Source organism: Chelmon rostratus, chromosome 18 (assembly GCF_017976325.1).
Source record: "Chelmon rostratus isolate fCheRos1 chromosome 18, fCheRos1.pri, whole genome shotgun sequence".
Taxonomy (NCBI): domain Eukaryota; kingdom Metazoa; phylum Chordata; class Actinopteri; order Chaetodontiformes; family Chaetodontidae; genus Chelmon; species Chelmon rostratus.
This window is the reverse complement of record NC_055675.1, coordinates 20,899,268-20,920,499: the sequence shown is the minus strand read 5'-3', so window position 1 is coordinate 20,920,499 and position 21,232 is coordinate 20,899,268. Positions and strand designations below refer to the sequence as shown.

Genomic DNA, 21,232 nt, shown 5'->3' with positions numbered 1-21,232 from the left:
GTGCTTTAAATGTTGTCCCCAGGCTTTAAAAGCATGTTAAGATTCATTTGAAGTCGTTATAAAAAGGCTAACAAGCCTGATCAAAGCAGCGAAAAACCCTAAAAAGTTTAAATGACCCATTAGACTTTAAGATCTGCTTGTTTTCGGTTTGGTTTATTCAGAACATTCTTGTTTATTTCTAAAAATATATATCAGACATCCAAAAAAGAAAATTAAAGATGGCGGTTGTATGACGCACTGTAAAACAACATTAAGCATAAAAAACTCGTTAGGATATCTACTTTATTTTGTTTGGAAATACGACCTGCAGCCATTGAACTACATCTCATGTTTGGATCACTTGATGACCAAAAGTTTCCAGCGCAGAAAAAAAAACAATGTTTAACTTAATTTCATAAGGATTCAATTAATTTGGAACGAAGATTTAAGAGATTAGAGCTAAAAAGCACCTCAGATTATTTTTTTGAACTGTCTTTCTTGTGGTTTTGCAGTGTTTCTTGAGGTTGGTGAGATGGCCCTAAAATAATAATATGTTATTTCAGGGTATTTCTACGATAATGATTTGAGAAAATATTGAATAATATTTGTGGTTCAGAGCCGCCTCTGGCTCTGTTTTTTTGGTTTCATCGTACCCAACCGGTTGCTTCTGCTTGAGGCGGTGAAATAAGTTTGTCGTATTGCCTCCTTTTCATGTTTTGGTCTTCTTGCACTTCGTACGTAGTCCTGCGGTTTCTTGAACTTCTGATCTTTTGTAACCAAACCGGTTTCACGCTGCTGGAGTCGCTCCCCTTTTGGAACGAACTCCTCCACTGTGGAACCAATAGCAATGTCACTTTCAGGGATCACTTTCACAAATTAAAAAGGCACCGCGGGCATCCGTGGGCAAGATTCTTCTTAGGGGTGCTGGAGCTGAACTAAGACACTTGAAAAAACAAAAAACAGCAACCGCACACTCACAACTCTGTACAATCATCAATTTATTTCTGCAAGCTTTCAGTCTGTGACATGCACACTGAGTGAATGTGGCTGTAGATAAAGGATTATGGCCATCCCTTCACTTGATTGCATAATGCCAGACACCTGTGTTGACATGGCTGAGGCTACAAGGTTATCATGGGGATTGTAGTCCAGCCTAGAGACTTGTAGTCCTACAGCCTTAGACACAGGGGGTACATCCCATTTCTCAAAATTGCATCCTCATTTCCCTCACTTGCGTCTTTTCCTTGCGTCTTAGTCCCTCCCACCGGGGATGCATGAGAGGACGCAAGGAAACCACGCAAGGAGAGAAGAAACGAGGAAATATGTTTTATGAGAATTGAGACATCCTTTCCTCTGAAGCGTGACGTGAAGCGACGTCTGTTTCTGATGAGGCGACACAGCTGGAGCTGCTGCCTTTACCGTTATATTCAGCCAGCCATGAAACACATTATTTCACTCAGATAACACGCAGAACAAGTGACGACAGGCCGATGTGTTAGTGTTAGAAAAGGTTGTAGATAAAAGACTGCTTAGTGGAGACAAAACTGGAGACTTTTATCCATCAGTAGAAATAACAGCGGTAAACCAAACTCTGTCTCCAGCTACGTCTCTCTCAGGTCTGGGATATCCCGTCACTTCTCCACATTTGACATGATTTCTCTGATCTATCTGTAAAGAAATAAGTTTTCCTGCCTGCCGGCCTGCGCACAGTAAGAGGCGGTTGCTAGGCAACGTACGTGTTTACTTTCAGAGCCGCTGCGCAGTGAGAGCGGTGACAGACGAGAGTAGGCAAATTTTAAATCAATAAAATATGTTTTAATCACTATTTTGTGTCACTTTATATTGAATGCTTTAGTAGTGAGCAGAGTTCTGAGCGGGATAATAGTGAGCAGGTTCCTATGGTCCCTGCTCACTATACATCATCTCTTACGTGATTGAAACATGACGGATCCTCATGTTCTTGTTTTATCGCTCTTTGGAGAACGTAGCGTTGTTAGGCTCATCTGAATTACAGCCATTCACTGCAGGATATTTACACTAGCGCACTTTCTCCGCCACCTCGTTCAAACGTGACAGCTGTGGGGGCGGGGTCTTCATACCGTTCAGTTGACAGACTTCCGGGTGGGATGCACTGATGTATCCTCGCTCATAGCTCCTCCGAGGGCCCTCCTCGCTCCTCGATCCTCGCTCCTCAGAGCGCAGATTTGCGCTTTGGGACAGCCGGCAAGATGGCGAACCAGAAGTACTTCCGGTTCGAGCGAGGAGCGAGGAAACGACAATTTTGAGAAATGAGATCCACCCAGGGTCTACTGAAACCAAGAAACATAAATACATCATTTCATCAATATATCAATACATCAGTACCTCAAAATAATTTACAAGGGTAAATCGTAACAACACAATAGAAAGAAGCGACAATTTTTATGCAAACATCAGGTAAAGACCATCATAGAGCATAGTGTAGCCAAGTCCATTGTGATTGGATTAAAGTTCAGCACTCATGTCAAAATCCTCATTGAGAGATTTTTGCAAAATTAATATGCAAACATATGATGCAGCTCACCCCTGCTTGCAGAACATTTATTTCCTAACAATTATTTTTTGATCAGTTATCTTGGTGCTACTTCAGTTATTGGTATTACTTTCAGTCATGTGTAGTTCACTGGGTTTGTTAATGCTAATAACACTAATAAAAGGGTTTGTTGGTGTGGTTGGCTGTGATTGGTGCAGCCTGGTTGCAGTTGGCACACATGTATTTTTTTAATGTGCTGTGAAACCCAGCTCATGAACAACCATATGAACGCTGCTGTCAAAGTAAGAAAACTTTGTATGTTAAAGGCAGGAGAAAACACACCTGTGACCGTCGTGTATGTCATGTTTTCCAGAGCCCTCAGAGTGGTGCGATGGAGGATGGGAAGCCGGTGTGGGCGCCCCACCCAGCGGACGGGTTCCAGCTGGGAACCATCGTGGACATCGGCGCTGACAGCCTCACCATCGAACCTCTCAAACAGAAGGGAAAGGTGAGCGAGCCCTGAGCTTACAGCTGTGGAACGAACCGCAGGATCGATGAAGCGCTGAGCTGAAGTTCATCTTGTCGTCTTGGTTAACAAGTTGATATTTTTGTGGATCAGAAAATGTTTAAATGGCGTAAACAGTGAAGCTGCTGCTCCCATATTTACTTTTACCTAAATTAGCTTAGCAGACCTCTGTAGCTGCTCCTCATCTCTGCTGCAGGCTGGTGGGCTTGCATTACTAGCATAAGACACCCGAATCACTGACTGAACTGTGTGGTCCAGTTGCATTGTGGGTAATATAGGCACCAGGTTTAGACAAGGAAGAATGTGTGGAGTAAAAAAAGATGATATCTCTGTTTCTGCTACTTTGAATGTAATCCTTTTTTTCCAGCTGTCCATCACGAGTCCAACAATGTTAATGCTAAATCACTTGAGTACTCTTTTAATGTGTAGATATTCTTCTTCTACATTGTTTTAGAAGTGATAACAATGCATTTAATGGTGTTAAAAAGTCTCAAAATGGGCAGAATCCAGACGGTCAATGTTTCCTGCTCAGACAGATTCACTCGGTTCCTTCCTGGATCTCTCTGCCAAACCTTTTCCGATATGCATTTACCTGCAGCGTGTTAATGATTGAATGTGTCACTTAGTCTAATATGGAAGAGGCCACAGTTCTGGAAGCAGTTAAGGATCATTCACTCAATGATTCACCTGCAGACCCTGCACTTTACAGCCTGCAGGTCTAATGTGCTGGAGTGCAGAATTAATCAGCAGCATCTGAAGTCAAGTGGCTCTTTACAGCAAGACAAACAGGCTTTACTTGTCATCCCCCCTCGTTCACTTTTAATTCACTTTTCTGCAGGATGACGTGCCATATCGCTTCAGCAAAGCTTTTAATGTTCCTGAGAGCCCATCGCCGTGGTAACCCCTAAAGCTTGGCGTCCGTCTCGGTAATCTTTTCCCAGAAGGCCTCTGTGACTGAGTGCTCCCTTTGAGAGCGCCTCCTCGCCAATTCTGTGCACTGTCAGCCTATAAAGCACAGGACTGTCAGTGTTTAACGGGAACACGGATGTCAGGACCGGCGGCGTGTTTGCACTGTGTGTGGCGTCCATCACATGTCTAACATTTAAAGTGGAAAAGTTCAGATGTTTCTAATGTTTTTTTTTACCCGTGGCGGTCGTCGTAAAAGGGTATCTCTCTGTCTACGGTGAACTATGTTCTTAAATCTTATAATTTTAATAATTACAACATTATAATCTGCCACAAAAGTCTGCTTGTTAACTAACTGGTTTTACAGCGGTTACTCTGTGATGATGCAGGCAGTTACAGTTTTTATGACCCTCCTGCACTCTACATATTTGCTAGGACTCTGACCTTTGAGCTTCATACAAGTGGCAGTATATTAATTTTATTTTATTTTCAAACAGTCCACCTCTGCAGCCTGAGAACAGCTTGCAGCTCGCTCTTTCGTGCAGGATGACAACTGTGGTCATCTTCGACTCACAGTTCATACGGTGCTCTGAAGACCCAAAAAATGAAAATAAAAACTTGTGCACAGCAACTGGCTTTTTGCACAAACATAATAAACTGTTTTCACAAGAGAACTTTTGTGCACTGGATAAAAAAATCTAATCTTTTTGCTCTCTCTTTGCTCTGATGCAATCTTATTTTAGCCAAATATGTCTTAATACACAGCTTGCTTTTGTTGCCAGCTCATTATGTATTGCTTGCAGCTAATATAAACAGAGGCTGTGTGTTCAGAGGAGAGAAGTTTTTCTAGGATGTTTGATATCGTAGCCGTGACAGCATGACGCTGGGTCACCATTGTAACTGAATCCAGCTGTCGTCCGACTGTGTGTGAAGGTCAAACAGGGCTGTTTGATACTCAAAAAAGAGATTTTCAGTGGAGTTTTCCTTTAGGCTTCTTACCCTGATTCACAGCAAAGAGAGGAGAAGAGCAAAATGTGGAATCTATGAGTAATTCTACTTCCTGGCTCATACTTCTGTTTCTGTTTTTATGTGTAGTTGTTGTGCAGACTGTTAAATTTAGGCCCTTCCGTTCTTTACATCTCTGCTCAGAGTGGATCCTGGACATACTTTCAGGTCTGAGACCTTATGGGTCACCCTCCTGCTCTTGGGCCACATTCACTCTGCAGACCTCAAAATGCTGCAAATACAAAACTTCTTGGATAACCTCTATGTCGGCTGCATTATGCAGGTATGACAGCAGTACGTCAGATTTGATATTATGCTTATTATATTTATATGTGTTTCAACACATTTCGGTTGCTGGATGAGCCTTAAAGTGCAGGTTTGTTATTTCGCTTTCTCTCCATTGATGTTTCCAGTCATCCTTTATTCCTCACACTGAGTTTTTGTAGATGGTGACAGCGTCCTCAGGTGACGATCAGTTTGCCATGGCAACGCTGTAATTCAAGTCACATGCATCTGATTTTACACCCTGGAGCCACGTGATTGAGATCAGAAATGATAAAACATGATTGCTGGAGCCTTTTGTTTGTCATATGATCAGATCCCTTTGCCCTGAGTTTTATCTCCCAGGAACTGGCAGAACCAATCCAGCCAGGAACCTGACTGTAGCTGTCTGGAACCCAAAGCATTTTATAAGTTGGGTTTGATGAGGGCAGAACTAAGCCTGCATCGCAGTGCTTCCTGGGAGGTTCAGATCAGGGTAAAAATGCCCTTTCTTGGTTGCTTGTGTCCCATTTAAAGGAAGAAACGCTGTGTTTTTACACTATAAGCATTGCTTTGGAAACTTCAAGATCAGATCTGTTCTCACAGGGAGTTTCCTGGCTGCAGCGGAGGCCTGAACAATGTCCAGTCTGTCCTGCTGCAGCCAGTTTGTGCCAGTGTCTGACGATGTGTTCACTTGCTGGCAGACCTCCTGCGATGGACGTCAGGAGAGGGATGGAGAGCATGATACCCCGTCATGCTATCAGTCACAATGGCTGACTCTTTGTCCCTTGGTGTGTAATCCAGAAGGTGTCCACAGTTTGATCTGCCTCAGCGTTGGTGATTGAGAGAGACGTGTTTGACTCATTTTGAAAAAGATTTAGGGACCTAGATTGTAACATAATCTGTAATTTAGAGACTTCTACTGTCTTAAATGAGAAATTGTACCATTACACAGGTATTTTAGGCAAAATGGACTGATAAACGTGAGATGCAACATCTTGAAGTTACTTTTCCTGTAACTCTGGTTCTTTGAGAGCAGGAACACAGTCTGGCTGTGGGTTTGCTCTCTGCCGTATGAAGCATAGCTAGCCGTAGCTAGCATAACCAAGACAGGGAAGTTTTTTACCTAACTTGCACTGTGCTGTAGCAGCTAGGATTTTCTAGCAAGTAGGAAGGCTTTTGCTAGTGCTATGTGGCTTGGTAGCGGATAGCAGCATTAATGCTTGGTAATAGCATTGTGCTAGCCAAAATGCTCTCTCGGAGCCTGCTCTGTAGTGAAGAGTGTGCTAAGCCACCAGTGAAAACTGTACATGCTAACATCTTAGCATTGACCAAAGAGCAAACACACTCTGTTGACCGTCAAGCTAGTTGCTCAACGTAAAGGAATAGTTTGAGATGTTGGGAAATGTTATTAAGATGGAAATGAGTGTCATGTCTATAGGACAAGTATGGTGCTAGAGATGGGAGTCAGTTAGCTGAGCTTAGCATAAAGGCTGGAGACAGAGGGAAACAGCTAGCCTGGCTCTGTCGAAGGTTTAAAAACACACCTACCAACACGTCTGAAGCTCAGTTATCAGGTTGTATCTTGTGTGTTTGATCTGTACACGAACAGAAAAGTAACAACAACAAACTTGTGGTTGTAGAGGGGTTATTTACTCGAACTATTATGCTATGTGCTGGAACCACAGTATGTGTATATATGCATACACACACACTTATGCATGTATGTATGTATGTATGTATGTATGTGTGTGTATATATGTAGTGTAATTTGCATGTAATGGTCTAAAACAACCACTTGGACTCAGTGAGACGGGCTGTGGGAGGGGCTCAAACCAGCTGTGTTTCTCTCCACCTTGGTGGTGATGAAAGGGTGAACAGTGCTTAGCTTCCTTTCTTTCTCAGATTATTGGCCTTGCGTCACCTCCCCCCACCTCCTCTTGCTCCTCACGCGGTGCAGTGTTGTGGAATCCGTCCAGTTTGGGCTGAGAATGTGGAACATGCCACCACTGGAAAGAATGAATCGACTGTACGTCACCTTGGCTCTGCAGCCTTGGCGCGCTGAAGGCCTGCAGTGCCTCCTTTAATAGGGCAGATTAAATGGCTCGGCCCTGCAGAGAGAGCCCGTTGGAGCATACAGGAGCTGGCAGCGACACCCGGCACCCCCCTCTCCAAAACACTGAGGTCACATGTGTCCTCACAAACCCTCCTGTATTAGTTCAGCATGGGCGCTTTGAGCTTCAGGGACGAGAGATGAGTGGACAGCGAATGCATCCGAGCCTGGGGAGTAAAAGTTAACCTGTGAATGAACAATGAGGCTGAGTACCACTTAGCTTTGGTGGAACTCAGACATCTCGAACGTGACGAGGAACCTCTGCTATGAGCGCTGATGCCACGGGTTTAATCTCGGAACGTGCAATGCATTTTATAAGATTATATTATGTTTTTAATGTAAAACCTTAATCTGAAAAGTGCCTCCAGCTGTTGAATTAATGTAGTAAAAAGTGCATTTCCTTGCAAAATTTAGTGAAGCAGGCGTGCAAAACAGCATAAAAATGTAAAGTACAAGTACCTCTAAACTGCACTCAAGTACAGTACTTGAGTAATTGTACTTAGATACTCTCCAGCACTGCCAGGAGTCTTCGTATGAAATCTTGTCTGTTTTGTGACTTTATCAGACTGTTAATAATGCAGAGTTGTGTTGACTGGTCTCCGTCCAGCCTCCTCTCAGTCTGATCCTGTTACCTGCTGCCTCCAAATAATTCATCAGGCCTCCAGCTGGAGCAGCTGCTCTATTTATCCCTCTGGATCGATGTTTTATTCAGAGAGCCACTCTGGAAATAATCCGAGAGCAGAAAGACGTAGATTTCCAAAAATGGAAAGAAATTAAAAAAAAAAAAAAACTTCCTGTGATTTTGTTGCAGAGTGAATATTCATCATTCATGGCGGCGGTCTCGCTGAGTAACTGACGGCAGAAAATCAGTGAAGAAGAGGAGCATGAAGTCACTTTAACACGATGCATCTTTCAGTAAAAACAGTGTTAAGTTATCAGTTAGATGTTGTCAGCAGCATCAGTCTGTGGCTTTTTTCCCTCAACAAATAAAAAAAAGACTCAAGTATTCATGTTTCCTTTGTTGATGTGGTTTTATTTCATTCTAAAGTTCATGTTTATATACTTTTAAGATCTTACATCCATAAATAAGCCAAATTCTTCACCCTGAGAGGGTGAGACAACAAATTAAAATAGCAAAAAACACCTTTCACACACTCGGTCCTGTTTTTTTTTTCAGAATCTTTGCCTTTGCTTGACCTCAAATTTCCCTTTTTTTCAGACATTTTTGGCCGCCATCAACCAAGTCTTCCCTGCAGAGGATGACATCAACAAACATGTGGAAGACAACTGTAAGTTTCTTCTTTCATCTCTTCAGAACAAATCTGATAAAAGTTCCCCTAAATCCCCAACAGACTACGAGAACTTGTACGCTGGATTTTCTTGGCTAAAATGTTGAGTTATGCCAGATTTTAATCCAAATATGACATCTAGGGCTGCAACTAACGACTGTTTTCATTGTCGATTAATCTGTCCATTATTTTGTCCATTAATTGATTCCTTGTTTGATCTATAAAATAATGAAGAATGTCATCAGTGTTTCCCAAAGCTAAAGATGACATCCTCAAATGTCTCCTTTGTCCACAACCCAAAGATATTTAGTTTACTGTGATAGGAGGAGTGAAGACTCCAGGAAATATCCACATTTCTTAAAAAAAGCTACTCAAACCGATGAATCAATTATCAGAATAGCTGGCGATTAATGGAATAGTTAACGACTAATCGATGAATCACTGCAGCTGTGAAAACATCATTACGGTCTAACCGCCAGTGACATCGTTCATTTCGTTTCATCGTTCTTTGCACTGGGCAAAGTCTTTGTGATAGCAATAGTAGTATTTACAGTTGTAGCAGTAGTATTAGTCATATTTGTAGCAGTAGCAGTATAATAATAAACTTTATTTATAGAGCACAATTAATGCAAAACATGCAACACAAAGTGCTTAAAATTAAATAACAATGGGTGATAAAACAATAAAAACAGCAGCAGTAGTAGTAGTAGTAGTATTTGTAGTAGCAGCAGTAGGAGTATTTGTTGTAGTAGCTGTAGTAGTATTATTTGTAGTAGTTGCAGCTCTAAAAACATAATTACAGTCTATTCCCCAGTGACACCGTTCAATAGTGGTCGTATTTGTGCAGCAGTAGTAGTATTTGTAGCAGCTGTAGTAGTTGTAGTAGTACTAGCAGCAGTCGTACAGTGTTTGATGTGTGTGAAGTATTTCTATCAGGTCGTTTGTGTATTACAGCCTTTAATGTTCTGTGTTTTTGCGTCTCTCAGGTTCTTTGATGTACTTGAATGAAGCCACTCTGCTCAACAACGTCCGAGTGAGATACAGCAAAGACAAAATTTATGTGAGTACAGACATGACGAAATAACTTCGTCCACAGTATTTTCTATTTCTCTGATTGAGGTTTTACAGAATTTGAACTGATAAAGGATCTCCTGTAGTCATCGTCTTGACAGTGGTTGATTGCTAATGGATTCAGATCCATCAAACAGTATTTGGCGAAGGTTCCTTTCAGGGTCCCGTCAATCAGAACTTCTGACCTTTTTGCAAAAGGGCGTCTCAGCTCCTCGACCCAAACAAAGATGTCTGCCCGCCCTCTGCAATATAAAAGACTTTAGAGGTTATATGAGAGGCACGAGGAGCTTTGGCTGGATGCACCGAACAACTGTGGTGACACACGACATCCAACTAAACCCAGAGCTCCTCTCTGAGCCAAAACTACAGTCTGAGCTCAGGGCCAGGTGATGTAACCAAGGGCAACCTGCTGCGGTATCACACAAAATATCTCTGTTTGTTTTAACCTGCCTGCAGCACACACACACACACACACACACACACACACACACACACACACACACACACTCACACACAGACACAGGTACTCACATGCGAACACTTACCTGCACACTCACTCTCACTGGCAGACACATGTCTCACTCCTCCACATACCGTAGATGATGACAACAATCTAATCATTTAAACGTGACTTTCAGCACTGACACAGAAATAACAAATAAAGTCATTCATTCATTTTTGGACACTTTCTCTTCCTGGAGCTCGCTCATGCTCTATAACACACACACACACACACACACGCACGCACACGCACACACACACACACACACTCACCTTGTTTTTTTACTTAAAAGCCAGACTTAACCCTTGAACAGCTCAAATTGTCCTCAGTCCTCATTTTCCAAAACTGTTTGCCTCATTTTCTGTCCTGTCTTTCTGGAAAAGTCCTTACTTAACGAAAATGTCAAGAAAGTTTCTAAAAACTTTCGCAGCCTTGTGTGAAACTCAAATTGGTCCTCACAAAGACAGAAATACGAGAGCTCACACAGACTCACATAAACACACACAGGGCTCAGGTGACCTCAGGTGTGTTTTCTTATCATCCTCTTCAGCCTCTGATGTGATCCAGACTCACACTGACATCTAGTGGCTGAAGAAGGAACTGAAATAAAGTCTGAAAGAGGACGACTGAACTTTTTCAACTCATGATAGTTGAAGCGTCATTTACATCCCACAGGGAGCATTTACCAGCAGATCATGAGCATCTGAAGGCAAAGTGCTGCTACATGCCGTGCGGTCATGTGACGATGTGTTGATTTAGGATGGTCTCCATTAAACTACTGACTGTCAGCCTGTGAAGTGTAACACAACATCTCAGGGCTTGTTTGCCAGTTTTGACAAATGTGGTGTTAAAATGCCGATTTGGGACTAAATCCTGATGCATCAGATGATTTGACGGCTGCTCTAAGACTGTGAAGTAAAAAAGTTTGAGTAAAGAAGCTTCAATCTGTCACAACTATAAGAATTCAAGGACAAATTGATTGAAGGATGAAGTTTTCCTTTATGTGTTAAGAAAATTCTCCTCCTCCTTCAGCTAAATAAAATCTTTAAAAAGCCTCTTGGATCAGCTGGAAAATGCATCGTCACAAAGCTGAAAAAGGGCTGTTTTTCTGAGCTCATCAGACTTTTTAGAGATACGTGGTTCTCACGGGACAGCCAGAAGTAAATAACAACACCTGCTGGAAAACACTGAATATCATAACATGTGCTAACGAAGCTGCACTTTCTGTTCCTCTTCTTCTCCTCCTCGTCCAGACGTTTGTAGCCAACATCCTGATCGCAGTGAACCCGTACTTTGACATCCCAAAGCTTTACTCGGCGGATACCATCAAGCAGTACCGGGGCCGGTCTCTGGGCACGCTGCCGCCGCACGTCTACGCCATCGGTGAGTGAACGCCAAACACACTGACCGCCCGCCCCTCAGCCTTAATCCAGTTCTTTACAGCAGCCGATGCTCATTAAAGCTCAGCGTTTGTCAGCCTGCTGAGCTCTCTTTGCTGTTCGAGGAGAAATCCACTGTGAGTCACAGACAGGTGGCTGCCTGAGAGGAGACGGTATTGATTAGCCATCACCAAACACTTTAGATTCCTTCTTCGAGTCGTACTTTTTGCCCTTCATGTCAAAATGAAGATTTATTTTTTCTTTTTCTTTTGTAGAGGATGCATTTTGTTTGATTTGTGACTGATTTCACACACCTGGAGTTTGGTGAAATTGTTTGTTCTGAGACGACAGCGCCACCTGCTGCTCAGTAATTACATCAAACACTGGGAACATACAGCACAACAAAAGAGAAAATGACAAAAGTAGGACAAATCAATACTGAATGTGATGGATCTTCTCAACTTGATCTCCTGTCAAACGTAGAACAGGTGATCTGAAGCTGAGTCACGTGAATAATCTCCTCTTTTAAAGCAGAATTTAGACCAATTTGTTTTGTTTGTGGGGCTGTATTAAAATCAAATCAGTCGTTATTCCACTTTAACACACCTCATTGATCCTGTGCACACACTCTGTCTCTGCACCATCAGTTCATTAACAAGCTCCTGCTGTAGTTTCCCGTCTGTCCACCAGGAGGCAGTCAGCGCTCAGAATTCCAACAGTCCCCTGAACGTCACAGTTGTTTGTATCATCACTCAGGCTGACTTATCACCTCTATATTGCTGACAAAAAAACCTGTTTTGGAGTTTAATATCTGCTCCATTATTGGGGTCAGCCTTGTGTCCTTGAGGCAGAGGAAAGTCTAATCTAACAGCTGCTTCCAACTGTGTTGCTCGGCCAGCTGATAAGGCGTACAGGGACATGAAGGTCCTGAAGATGAGCCAGTCCATCATCGTCTCAGGGGAGTCCGGCGCCGGAAAGACCGAAAACACCAAGTTTGTGCTCAGGTGAGGATGACGCTGCATGTTTGTGCAGCACGGATTATCAAATCTTGTGCTGAAACTTAAGTTACTTCTGCTTCCTTTTTTCCAATCAGGTCACTTTTCAGATTTATGTGTTGATTTTTTTAGTATTGTTTGTGTCCAGTAAACAACTGAGCTTCTTTTATCCAATTAAATAGTTTTTATTGTTTTCTGTATGAGTTCATTTTACACCTGACGTCAGCTTTTTGCAGCATGTCGTCAGAGTCAGCCAGTTTAGAAAGTATCTGCAGCACCAAACTCTGCTCAGCTCAAAAACACATTCATCTCGAGTTGAAACTTGCTGTAAGAATTTAAAGTTTCGCTCTGGCTGTAACGGTCCGCTGCCATTTGTGTCTCCTGACAGATACTTGACGACCTCGTATGGAACAGGCCAGGACATCGACGAGCGAATCGTGGAGGGTAAGATTCACCTCTGCTCTTCGCATCGCTTGAAGTCGGTGTTTGTCCTGTTTGTGACTGCGGTTTTTCCGTCTCTCACCCCGCAGCGAACCCGCTGCTGGAGGCGTTCGGAAACGCGAAAACCGTCCGGAACAACAACAGCAGTCGCTTCGGAAAGTTTGTGGAGATCCACTTCAACGAGAAGGTGCTCCGTGCTGTGTTATCAGAGAGTTATAACAACCTTACACCTCAGAGTTTGTCCCCAGATGAGTCCAACAGTGCTTTACAAACTAAGTTATGAATTAAATATGATGCCTAATAGCTATGGTTATTTAGCATAAACAGTTTGTATTGATGTTCAGTGGTGAATATTTATGAGTATCTCTGCGTTCATGAATAAACACAATATTCTCTGTATCATCTCAGATGCTTACGCAGCAGAACACAAACAGCAAAGAGGCCTCCGATTCTGCAGTTTTTCTCTTTTGTCTCTGCATCTGTTGCAGCTGCAGACCTGCACATGTGTTAGAAATCAATATATTGTCCTGCCCACTTAAAACCACGTATCTCCAGATGTGTTAATGTCATCTTTTCCGTCTTCAGCTAAATAAACTGTTCAAAAAGCCTCTTGGATCAGGTGAAAATGCATCGTCACAAAGCTGAAAACAAGTTGTTTTTCTGAGATACGTGGTTCTCACATGACAGCCTTGCTGCAAACATATGATGATCTTATAGAATATTATGCATCGCTGTAGATTAAACCAGCCCACAGTATATAAAGTAGTTCAAATGAGCTCAACCTTTGTTAAGGTAAGGTTTTGAATGCAGGACTTGGACCAGTAGAAGATCTGAATGCTTCCTCCTCCAGTGGTCTCGGATGTTAAAATGTGCTTCCTGTCTGCGTTTGTGTTGCCAGAATGCCGTCGTGGGCGGCTTTGTGTCGCACTACCTGCTGGAGAAGTCGAGGATCTGCAGACAGAGCCCCGAGGAGAGAAACTACCACATCTTCTACCGACTGTGTGCCGGAGCCCCCGAGGACATCAGGCAGAAGTTCCACCTCAGCTCCCCGGACACATTCAGGGTACGAACACGTCACAGTTTCTCTAGTTACAGGTTTTAGCTCTTCAGTCCAGCGTTTGGTGTTTCATGAACTAGTGTGGGCTGAATTCCCTGAAAAGACCAAAGCCAGCAGTGAATGTATCAACTAACATGTATATTGTGTGTATCAGAGCCTGATCTTCATCTTCTTCCTCAGAACTGTTAAAAACACATCAATGAGCCTCACTGTTGCACTGGCTGACATGTTCCTTCATTACCATGAACACACACACACTTAAGTTTATTTTGATTAAATCCCACACACACATCCTGTCGCCACAAGTGCTCGCTAGAGCACCAAACGTGGATTAATCCGCCGCTGAAAATAGTCCCAACAACTGCACTATTTCCTCCTGTTTGATAAAAGCTTCAGTGAGCAGCTGCTGTTAGAAAAGTGTTGAAACTTTTTAAAACAAACTGAATCTATAGTAGGAACCAGTGGGCCTGTGGCTGAGAGCCACAGACAGAGGAGGGAAGCATTGAGAGCACTGTTGCTGTTAATGGGATTTACTGACAATAAGGAAAATATTGATTATCACTGAATTGTGCTGTTTCAGAATGTAGTGTTGTACCGCTTTTTGTGATCATTCTCACCCTCAGAGTCCCTGTAGTTTCTGCAGCCTGCCGGCAGTAGACTGCACATTCAGCATTTATAGGCATGAATTGTCTTCAGGAATTATTAATGGTACAACTGACTAATTGCACAGTACGGATACTAATAGTGATTCATGTGCATGTATTATTATGTAAAAATGTACCCCTGATACTCGCTGGTGTCTGTGGAGGCCAGGTGTTGAAGACAGGAGCAGAAACTTTAGTCAGCATCCAGCAGTGTAAACAGCTGCACAGCTCTCGCAGCAAACGGATCTACTTTTACTGAGTGATGTGTAACAATACGCAGGTGGACAGAAGTGTTTAGTGCTGATTTCATCTGTAAGTGTGAATAACAGGCTTGAGACATTTAATTTAAGTGATGTTTGTATCTTGAGAGAAAGATATTAAGCAAAGGATTTTTCTGTGTGTTTTCATCTGACTGATGGAGGACAGATGTTTTACAACATCTGGATGAGACAGTGAAAAGAGCTTGTCTGGCTTTTGTTGTACTGTTTCAGCAAACCTGTTTCAAACCTTTTTGCTGAACTTGCTTTCAGTCAGCCAGAGCTCAGTCCTCAAACCCAGCGATATCATGTGACTGAGCCTGACCTTTGACCTCCTGCTGGAGAAGAGTAGGGAACAAAGAGGACCCTTCCCCCTCATTGTGATTCCCATGATGTACCTTCTGTCCTGCGACTGTCCCAAAATGCATTTTTTGTCGTCCCTGATCAGTTCTTGCCCTTCAGTTAGGGCCTGGTTTGCAGCAGCTCAGTCCTTCCTGTTCACCATCAAACATGCAGCTGGTGTTTCAGATTTATCCACTCTGGACATCATTTTCAAGAAGCTGGTATGTTAATCTGTTATTTATGAGCCACAACAAAAGTAGTAGAGTGTTTTTAGCACAAATCCTAGTTCTAGCATCTCCCAAATGCCTGTACAGGTCCAATATTTTGTACTTGTGAATTGTGAAATGGACCAATGGAAAACCTGACAGCAGCATGATGCTCCAACAGTTTTGCGCCACCTTCCTCATATTTTCTCCTGTGATGCTGATGATGATGATGATGATACAACATGCAATCAGAGCTGATAGAGTCGTCTTAGGGCTACTTGACTTGCTCTGACTTCTAAATCACTGTTGTAAACTTGTATGTAAACTCAGACGTTCAAAGTAAAGCACCAAAAGAAGCACATGTGCTCACATTCTGGCCGCTTCCTGCTTACACCTCTGTGGCAGTGATGGACACCAGAGGGCAGCACTGAGCCGCCGCTGAGCCCAGCTGTTTCTGGCACCAGATTTCCATTAAAGTTGTGTCCCATCTGGCTGTTGTACTCACTCTATGCTGTGTAGGCTCTACGGCTGTGTTTACCGTCGGGTTTGTTTCCTATTAAGCATAAATTGTTCACCTCCAGTCATAAACAGAGAAATCTACAGTAATGGCTGCAATAAAAGTAGATAATGCACAGATAACGGCTGTTACATTTCTGCTGGTGCTCAGATGAAAGAGCGGTATTGATCTCTGGCTGACTGGCTTGTCACAGCTCTTAAATTTAATTTGCTGAAATGCTCCGAGTAAACAGCAACTTTCTCTTAGAACAGACTGACGGCAAACACACTGTACATTCTTTTACTCGATAAAGTTACAGTGATGTAAATGTGGAGGGGGATTGAGGAGACGTGCAGAAGACACGAACGTGTGTTTATATCAATGCACAAGGAAAAAGAAAGGAAAAATAGAAAAAGATGTCTGATAAACACAAAAACAAATCAAAACAAATACAGAAACCACATGGTTCGACTCATTAATCAATAATGCAACAAAAGATGCATCACAATAAAGACGTTTTTCAGGAGTTTGATTATTAGTAATTTGACATTTTGGGGAATGCATGATTTCACTTTCTTGCAGAGAGATAAGTGACTTGTCTGTCAGTATGATGCGTTCAGTGTCCTGTAGCTGTCAGCTGACGTGCATCAAAAGACACAACATGGTAAATGTGTCCTGCACTTTAGACCAAAGTATTGTGACCACAGATTAGTACAGTAACTTCAAAACTGGATTCACAAGAGTGAAGACTTAACAGCCAACACAGTTGGAATAATAATAGTAGTAGTAATGATAATAAACTTTATTTTTGTAGCACCTTTCATACAAGAAATTAAGTTCAAAGTCAAACAAATAAATCAAATGCTCACATAGAAAATTAATGTAAAAGAAGATGGAGAATAAAACCCACTTGATAATAATACTAAAATTAAGAAAATAAAGACATAAGATGGAAAATTAAACCACTGAATATTAGTAATAAGATAACGTTAAAAATAAACTACATAGAATGCATAAAAACATGTAAAATACAACACTTAGAAAGGATTGCTTTTATAACACAGATCAAATTAGAAATAAGGGCCTGGCTCTAATACAAGCCTGCTTCAAATAGAAGCCTGTCACCTTCTGTTAGGTAAATTAATGGCGCGGTCACTATCTGAAGATATACAGTATGGCGTGCAATGACTCTGCCATCATAAGCATCTAAATACAGGGATTTAAAACTGACAAAAAAAATACTGTACTGTGTTGACATACTGTATATCAGTGCAATGAGTACACTAGAAGGAAAAGAAAAAGTCAAACATTAGCCATAATGACCAAAAAAGCAAAAACAGATGCAAATGCTTGATTGTTTTTCTTTGACTTCAGGCTAAAATCAGATCCTAAACAGGCTTCATCTTCGCACACCTGATTCTCTCAGAAAAGAGCTGAGTCATTCTGGCTTCCTCTGTTGCTGGAGGAGAAAAAAAAAAAAAACATCTTTTGAGATCACTTTCTTTTTTACAGAGTCATCCCTTTATAGGCAGCGTCTCAATTCAATAGTCTATTCTCACCCGCGTCATTCTCAGGTCTTAAAGTGCCGATGCTCGCTCTGTGGTCTCCGCCAGTGTCCCCCTGCAACTTATTACACCTCCTGCAATCAGTTCAGTAGCTTCTAATGGCTTCATATATCTACAGTTTTCTGTGCTGGTGGGGAAAGTAAAAAAAAAAATAAGTCACTGAGTTCTCTGATAATAGCAGTCGAGGATTGAGCTGAGCGGCCGTGATGAGCTCCTTAACTTTTGTTTGTAGGCCAGAGGGAGGGATGAGGTGCGTTCAGGTCCTAGCAAGTTTGTGCAGGACGTTTTCTTAATGTCTTAGTGTGCAGATATGACCTGAGAGAGCGCAAACACCCAGAGGTGTGAGAGTACTTTGTATATCTGAAGCATTAATATCCTTTACAGGAATAAAAGTATAAATACCACAGTGGAAAAGTAATTAATGTAAAAGTCCGATATTAGCATGTGGGTTTAAGAAGGACAGCTATTGTCAACTATTAAGGAAGGAAATAGCTTCCAAGGAAGGAAAGAAAGTATGAAGGAAACACAAACAAAGACTGTAAAGAAGGAAAGACAAATGAGAGAGGAGTAAAGGAAATAAGATAAATATGTAAATATAGAAGCAAGCAAGGAAGGAAGAAAATAAGGTATAAAAGAAGGATAAGGAAGGAAGTCAGGGGACAAAAGATGAAAGAGTGAAGGAAAGAAGGACAGAAAGGAGGAAGAAAAGGGAATGAGGATGATTAGATAGGCAGTAGGAAAAGAAGGAAGGATTTAAGGAAGAAATTATAGGAGGCATGAAGGAAGGAAAGAAAAGTAAAAGGAGTAAAAGATAAAGATGGAGTGAATGGAGGAACATGGATGGATGGAAGTGAATGGTGTCGTGCATTAGGAGCGTCTCTCACAGTAAATGTGGGAACTGCTGCCATCAGACAAATGCAGCGGAGTCGAGAGTAGGATTTTTCTCCCCGCTGGAGTCAACAGTTACTCTGCAGCTCCGGGTTTAGCGGAGCAGGCAGCAGCCTCGGGGGCGACACCGAGCTGTTTCGTTTCAGTTCGACTGAACAAGCACAAAACGAGAGGAGCAAAATGGAGACTGCTCCACCCGCAACCTGTTGAAGGTGGAGGGCTGAGCGAGGCTCGGGGCTTCCCTGTGGCCTCTCCCGTCACCACATGTTTACGTCCATCTGCTCCACCCGAAGGAGTCGCCTCTCCAAACCACGTAAGCCCCGGCCGAGTTTCTCACTCTCCTCCCGTCCAAACACACCTGAGCCGTCGTCCCCGCGATTCTCTGCACGTAGCAGGGGAGGCCAGCTGGTAGAAAGCCATTGAAACTGATACGGAATCAGTTACCCGGGGGGACGGGATTGTTTATTGTGAAAATGTGATTATCGAGGTGAATTCGAAACAACTGAGACCAGTTCTTCCTTTGAAAGATGCTCACATGTACGAGAAAAGAAAAGACGCGTGACGATATGTTGCTATGGTGATGTCAAGAATAGAATACAAAATGTGTAATAAAATGATTTCGTCTCCATTATTTTATGTTTTTGTTCTAGAAATGCCTGAAACCATTAAAAAAAACAGATTTCTCTTAATATTCTATAGTAGAATTAATGTTAAATTCCCTCCAAAACATAAAGTCATTCATTTCCAACAAATTTAGCTTCTCGTTGTCCGGAAACTAAATTCGCTTTCAGAATTTAAATCTGCCTTCTGTTCTTTCAACTTCTTTATATTTCACACTTTTGTAGAAATTTAGAACTAATTTTATGAAGATCTTTGAAAGTATTATTTATAAAAGTGCTCTATAAATAAGGTTTACAATACTGTAATAAAGAAATGAGGTTCAGTGGGACTCGATGCTTTGTTCTCTGACGTTTTTCCTCTTTCTGTGTTTCTTGCAGTACCTGAACAGAGGATGCACTCGGTTCTTTGCTTCCAAAGATACAGACAAAAAGATCCTGCAGAACCGCAAGAGCCCAGAGGTACAGTACGCTGCAGCCATCGCAACTCAGTCACTTCATTTCAGCAAACAGCAAAGTGAAAGGAAGCCGGCAGAGAGGTGCTGATAGAACGGGTGTGGTTTAAATTATGGTGTCACTGTTTCACTCACTGCTGTTGAAGTCGAGGTTTGTGGAGCGACGTGGTGCATGTCAGGCTGTTATATCCAAGATTTTTTGTTATTCGTGCAAGACTGTAAACATGCACGTGACAGACGAACAGCAGAAAACAGAGTTCACAGAGTGGAAGAAAGAGAGAAACGAAACTATACAAGACATTTTCAAACCTGACATTATGGTTTCTTAATAATAATAATCTTTTTATTTAGTTTCTGCAGATTATCCTGAGCTCCAGTAATAAGCAAAGCAGTAGCTTTGTAGCTGCCAGCCACACAACAGTAGCTGCTGTAAAAATAAGATTTGAACAAAGGAGATAATTAGCTGAGCAGGTACAGATGCATGAATGGCAGCACTATCAGAGAATTTATTAATTCAATTCAAACTTCATTCTTCTTATGTTATTATACTCAGTTAAACAGTCTAACAAAAAGTTTAGATGCTGGTCTGACACACAGCAGTGCAGGAAAACAGTACAGCTATTGCTGTAAAAACCCACAAACACCCACAAAACAGCTGTGATGCTGAGCCAGAGCAGCATCTTGCATTTAGTCGCATATGCAAATATGTCCTTGGAAAAAATGGCTTCTTCATTCATTTAATATGTTACTTTAGGGGTTACGCCAATAAATACCATCATAAATACCATCAAACATTTGTGGAGCCCAACGTGGTCTCTTTAAGTGTCCGAGCAACAGTCCAAAACCACCAATAATTTCTTAACTCCCTCATCATTTCAGCCCTCCGATCAGATTGCACCATTACTGAGATTATCGAGCAGAATACAGGTAAAATCCACCTGTTCAAAGATGGTTCTCCTGGAAAAGATGCACCACTCTTAGAAGAACACTCGTGAATAACTTTGGTGTGAACTGAAGCGGGCGAACACCCTCAGAAAGAGTTTAGATATTCCTGAAGTGGAAATAAAGTCGCGGCAAAGAGCCTCAAATGAAATAAAATATATTTTCAGAATGACAGAGTTCATTCAGACGTTTTCACTCTGATTATGTGGAACAAACAGCTTCATGTGATCAGTGTTTCTTCCTTTCTTTCTGTGTAACTGCAGATGTCCAGTAGTGGAAGAAGTACTGAGATCCTTTACTTAAGGAAAAGTAGTAATACCACAGTTTAAAAATACTGTTACAAGTAAAAGTCCTGCAAACCAAATCTGAGTATTTCAGGCTGTGATGACATTTTTTACACGTTCTACTACTGGATTATTATTATCAACGCAATAACATGCAAGCAGCATTTAACAGACTTTTATAATCTGCCAGGTGACTTCATTTATTTTATAACAATGCAGTGTTTTATAGGATCAATGCAGCTTTTTAAGAACCTAATCTGCAAAGTACAGCTGTCACATAAATGTAGAACAATATTTACCTTTGAGATGGAATAAAGTAGAAATATAAAGTAGCATAAAGTTAAAATACTAACACCTTAATACAAGTATCTTAGAATGTTACTGCCACTTAAGTAAATTTACTTGACACCATTTCAGATGTTAAATTCAGTTGTCAGCTTCCTTCAGTTCGTGAACTTTGAAGTGTGTTTATTTTACTCCAGCGATGGTTTTTATTATAT

General features: G+C 41.8%; 1 protein-coding gene across 4 annotated transcripts in view; it reads left to right on the top strand.

Annotated features, from left to right (window-relative positions):
- Positions 1 to 21,232, top strand: part of myo6a (myosin VIa) — a 134,091-nt gene that overhangs the window by 20,591 nt on the left and 92,268 nt on the right. For all 4 annotated transcript variants that reach the window (XM_041958170.1, XM_041958169.1, XM_041958168.1 and 1 more), the window contains exons 2-10: positions 2,865 to 2,999; positions 8,522 to 8,591; positions 9,578 to 9,651; positions 11,418 to 11,547; positions 12,442 to 12,547; positions 12,927 to 12,982; positions 13,069 to 13,166; positions 13,878 to 14,042; positions 19,433 to 19,513. In XM_041958170.1, coding sequence (XP_041814104.1) covers positions 2,883 to 2,999; positions 8,522 to 8,591; positions 9,578 to 9,651; positions 11,418 to 11,547; positions 12,442 to 12,547; positions 12,927 to 12,982; positions 13,069 to 13,166; positions 13,878 to 14,042; positions 19,433 to 19,513 — 897 coding nt within the window. In that variant the 5' untranslated portion in view covers positions 2,865 to 2,882. The remainder of the gene's footprint in view (positions 1 to 2,864; positions 3,000 to 8,521; positions 8,592 to 9,577; positions 9,652 to 11,417; positions 11,548 to 12,441; positions 12,548 to 12,926; positions 12,983 to 13,068; positions 13,167 to 13,877; positions 14,043 to 19,432; positions 19,514 to 21,232) is intronic.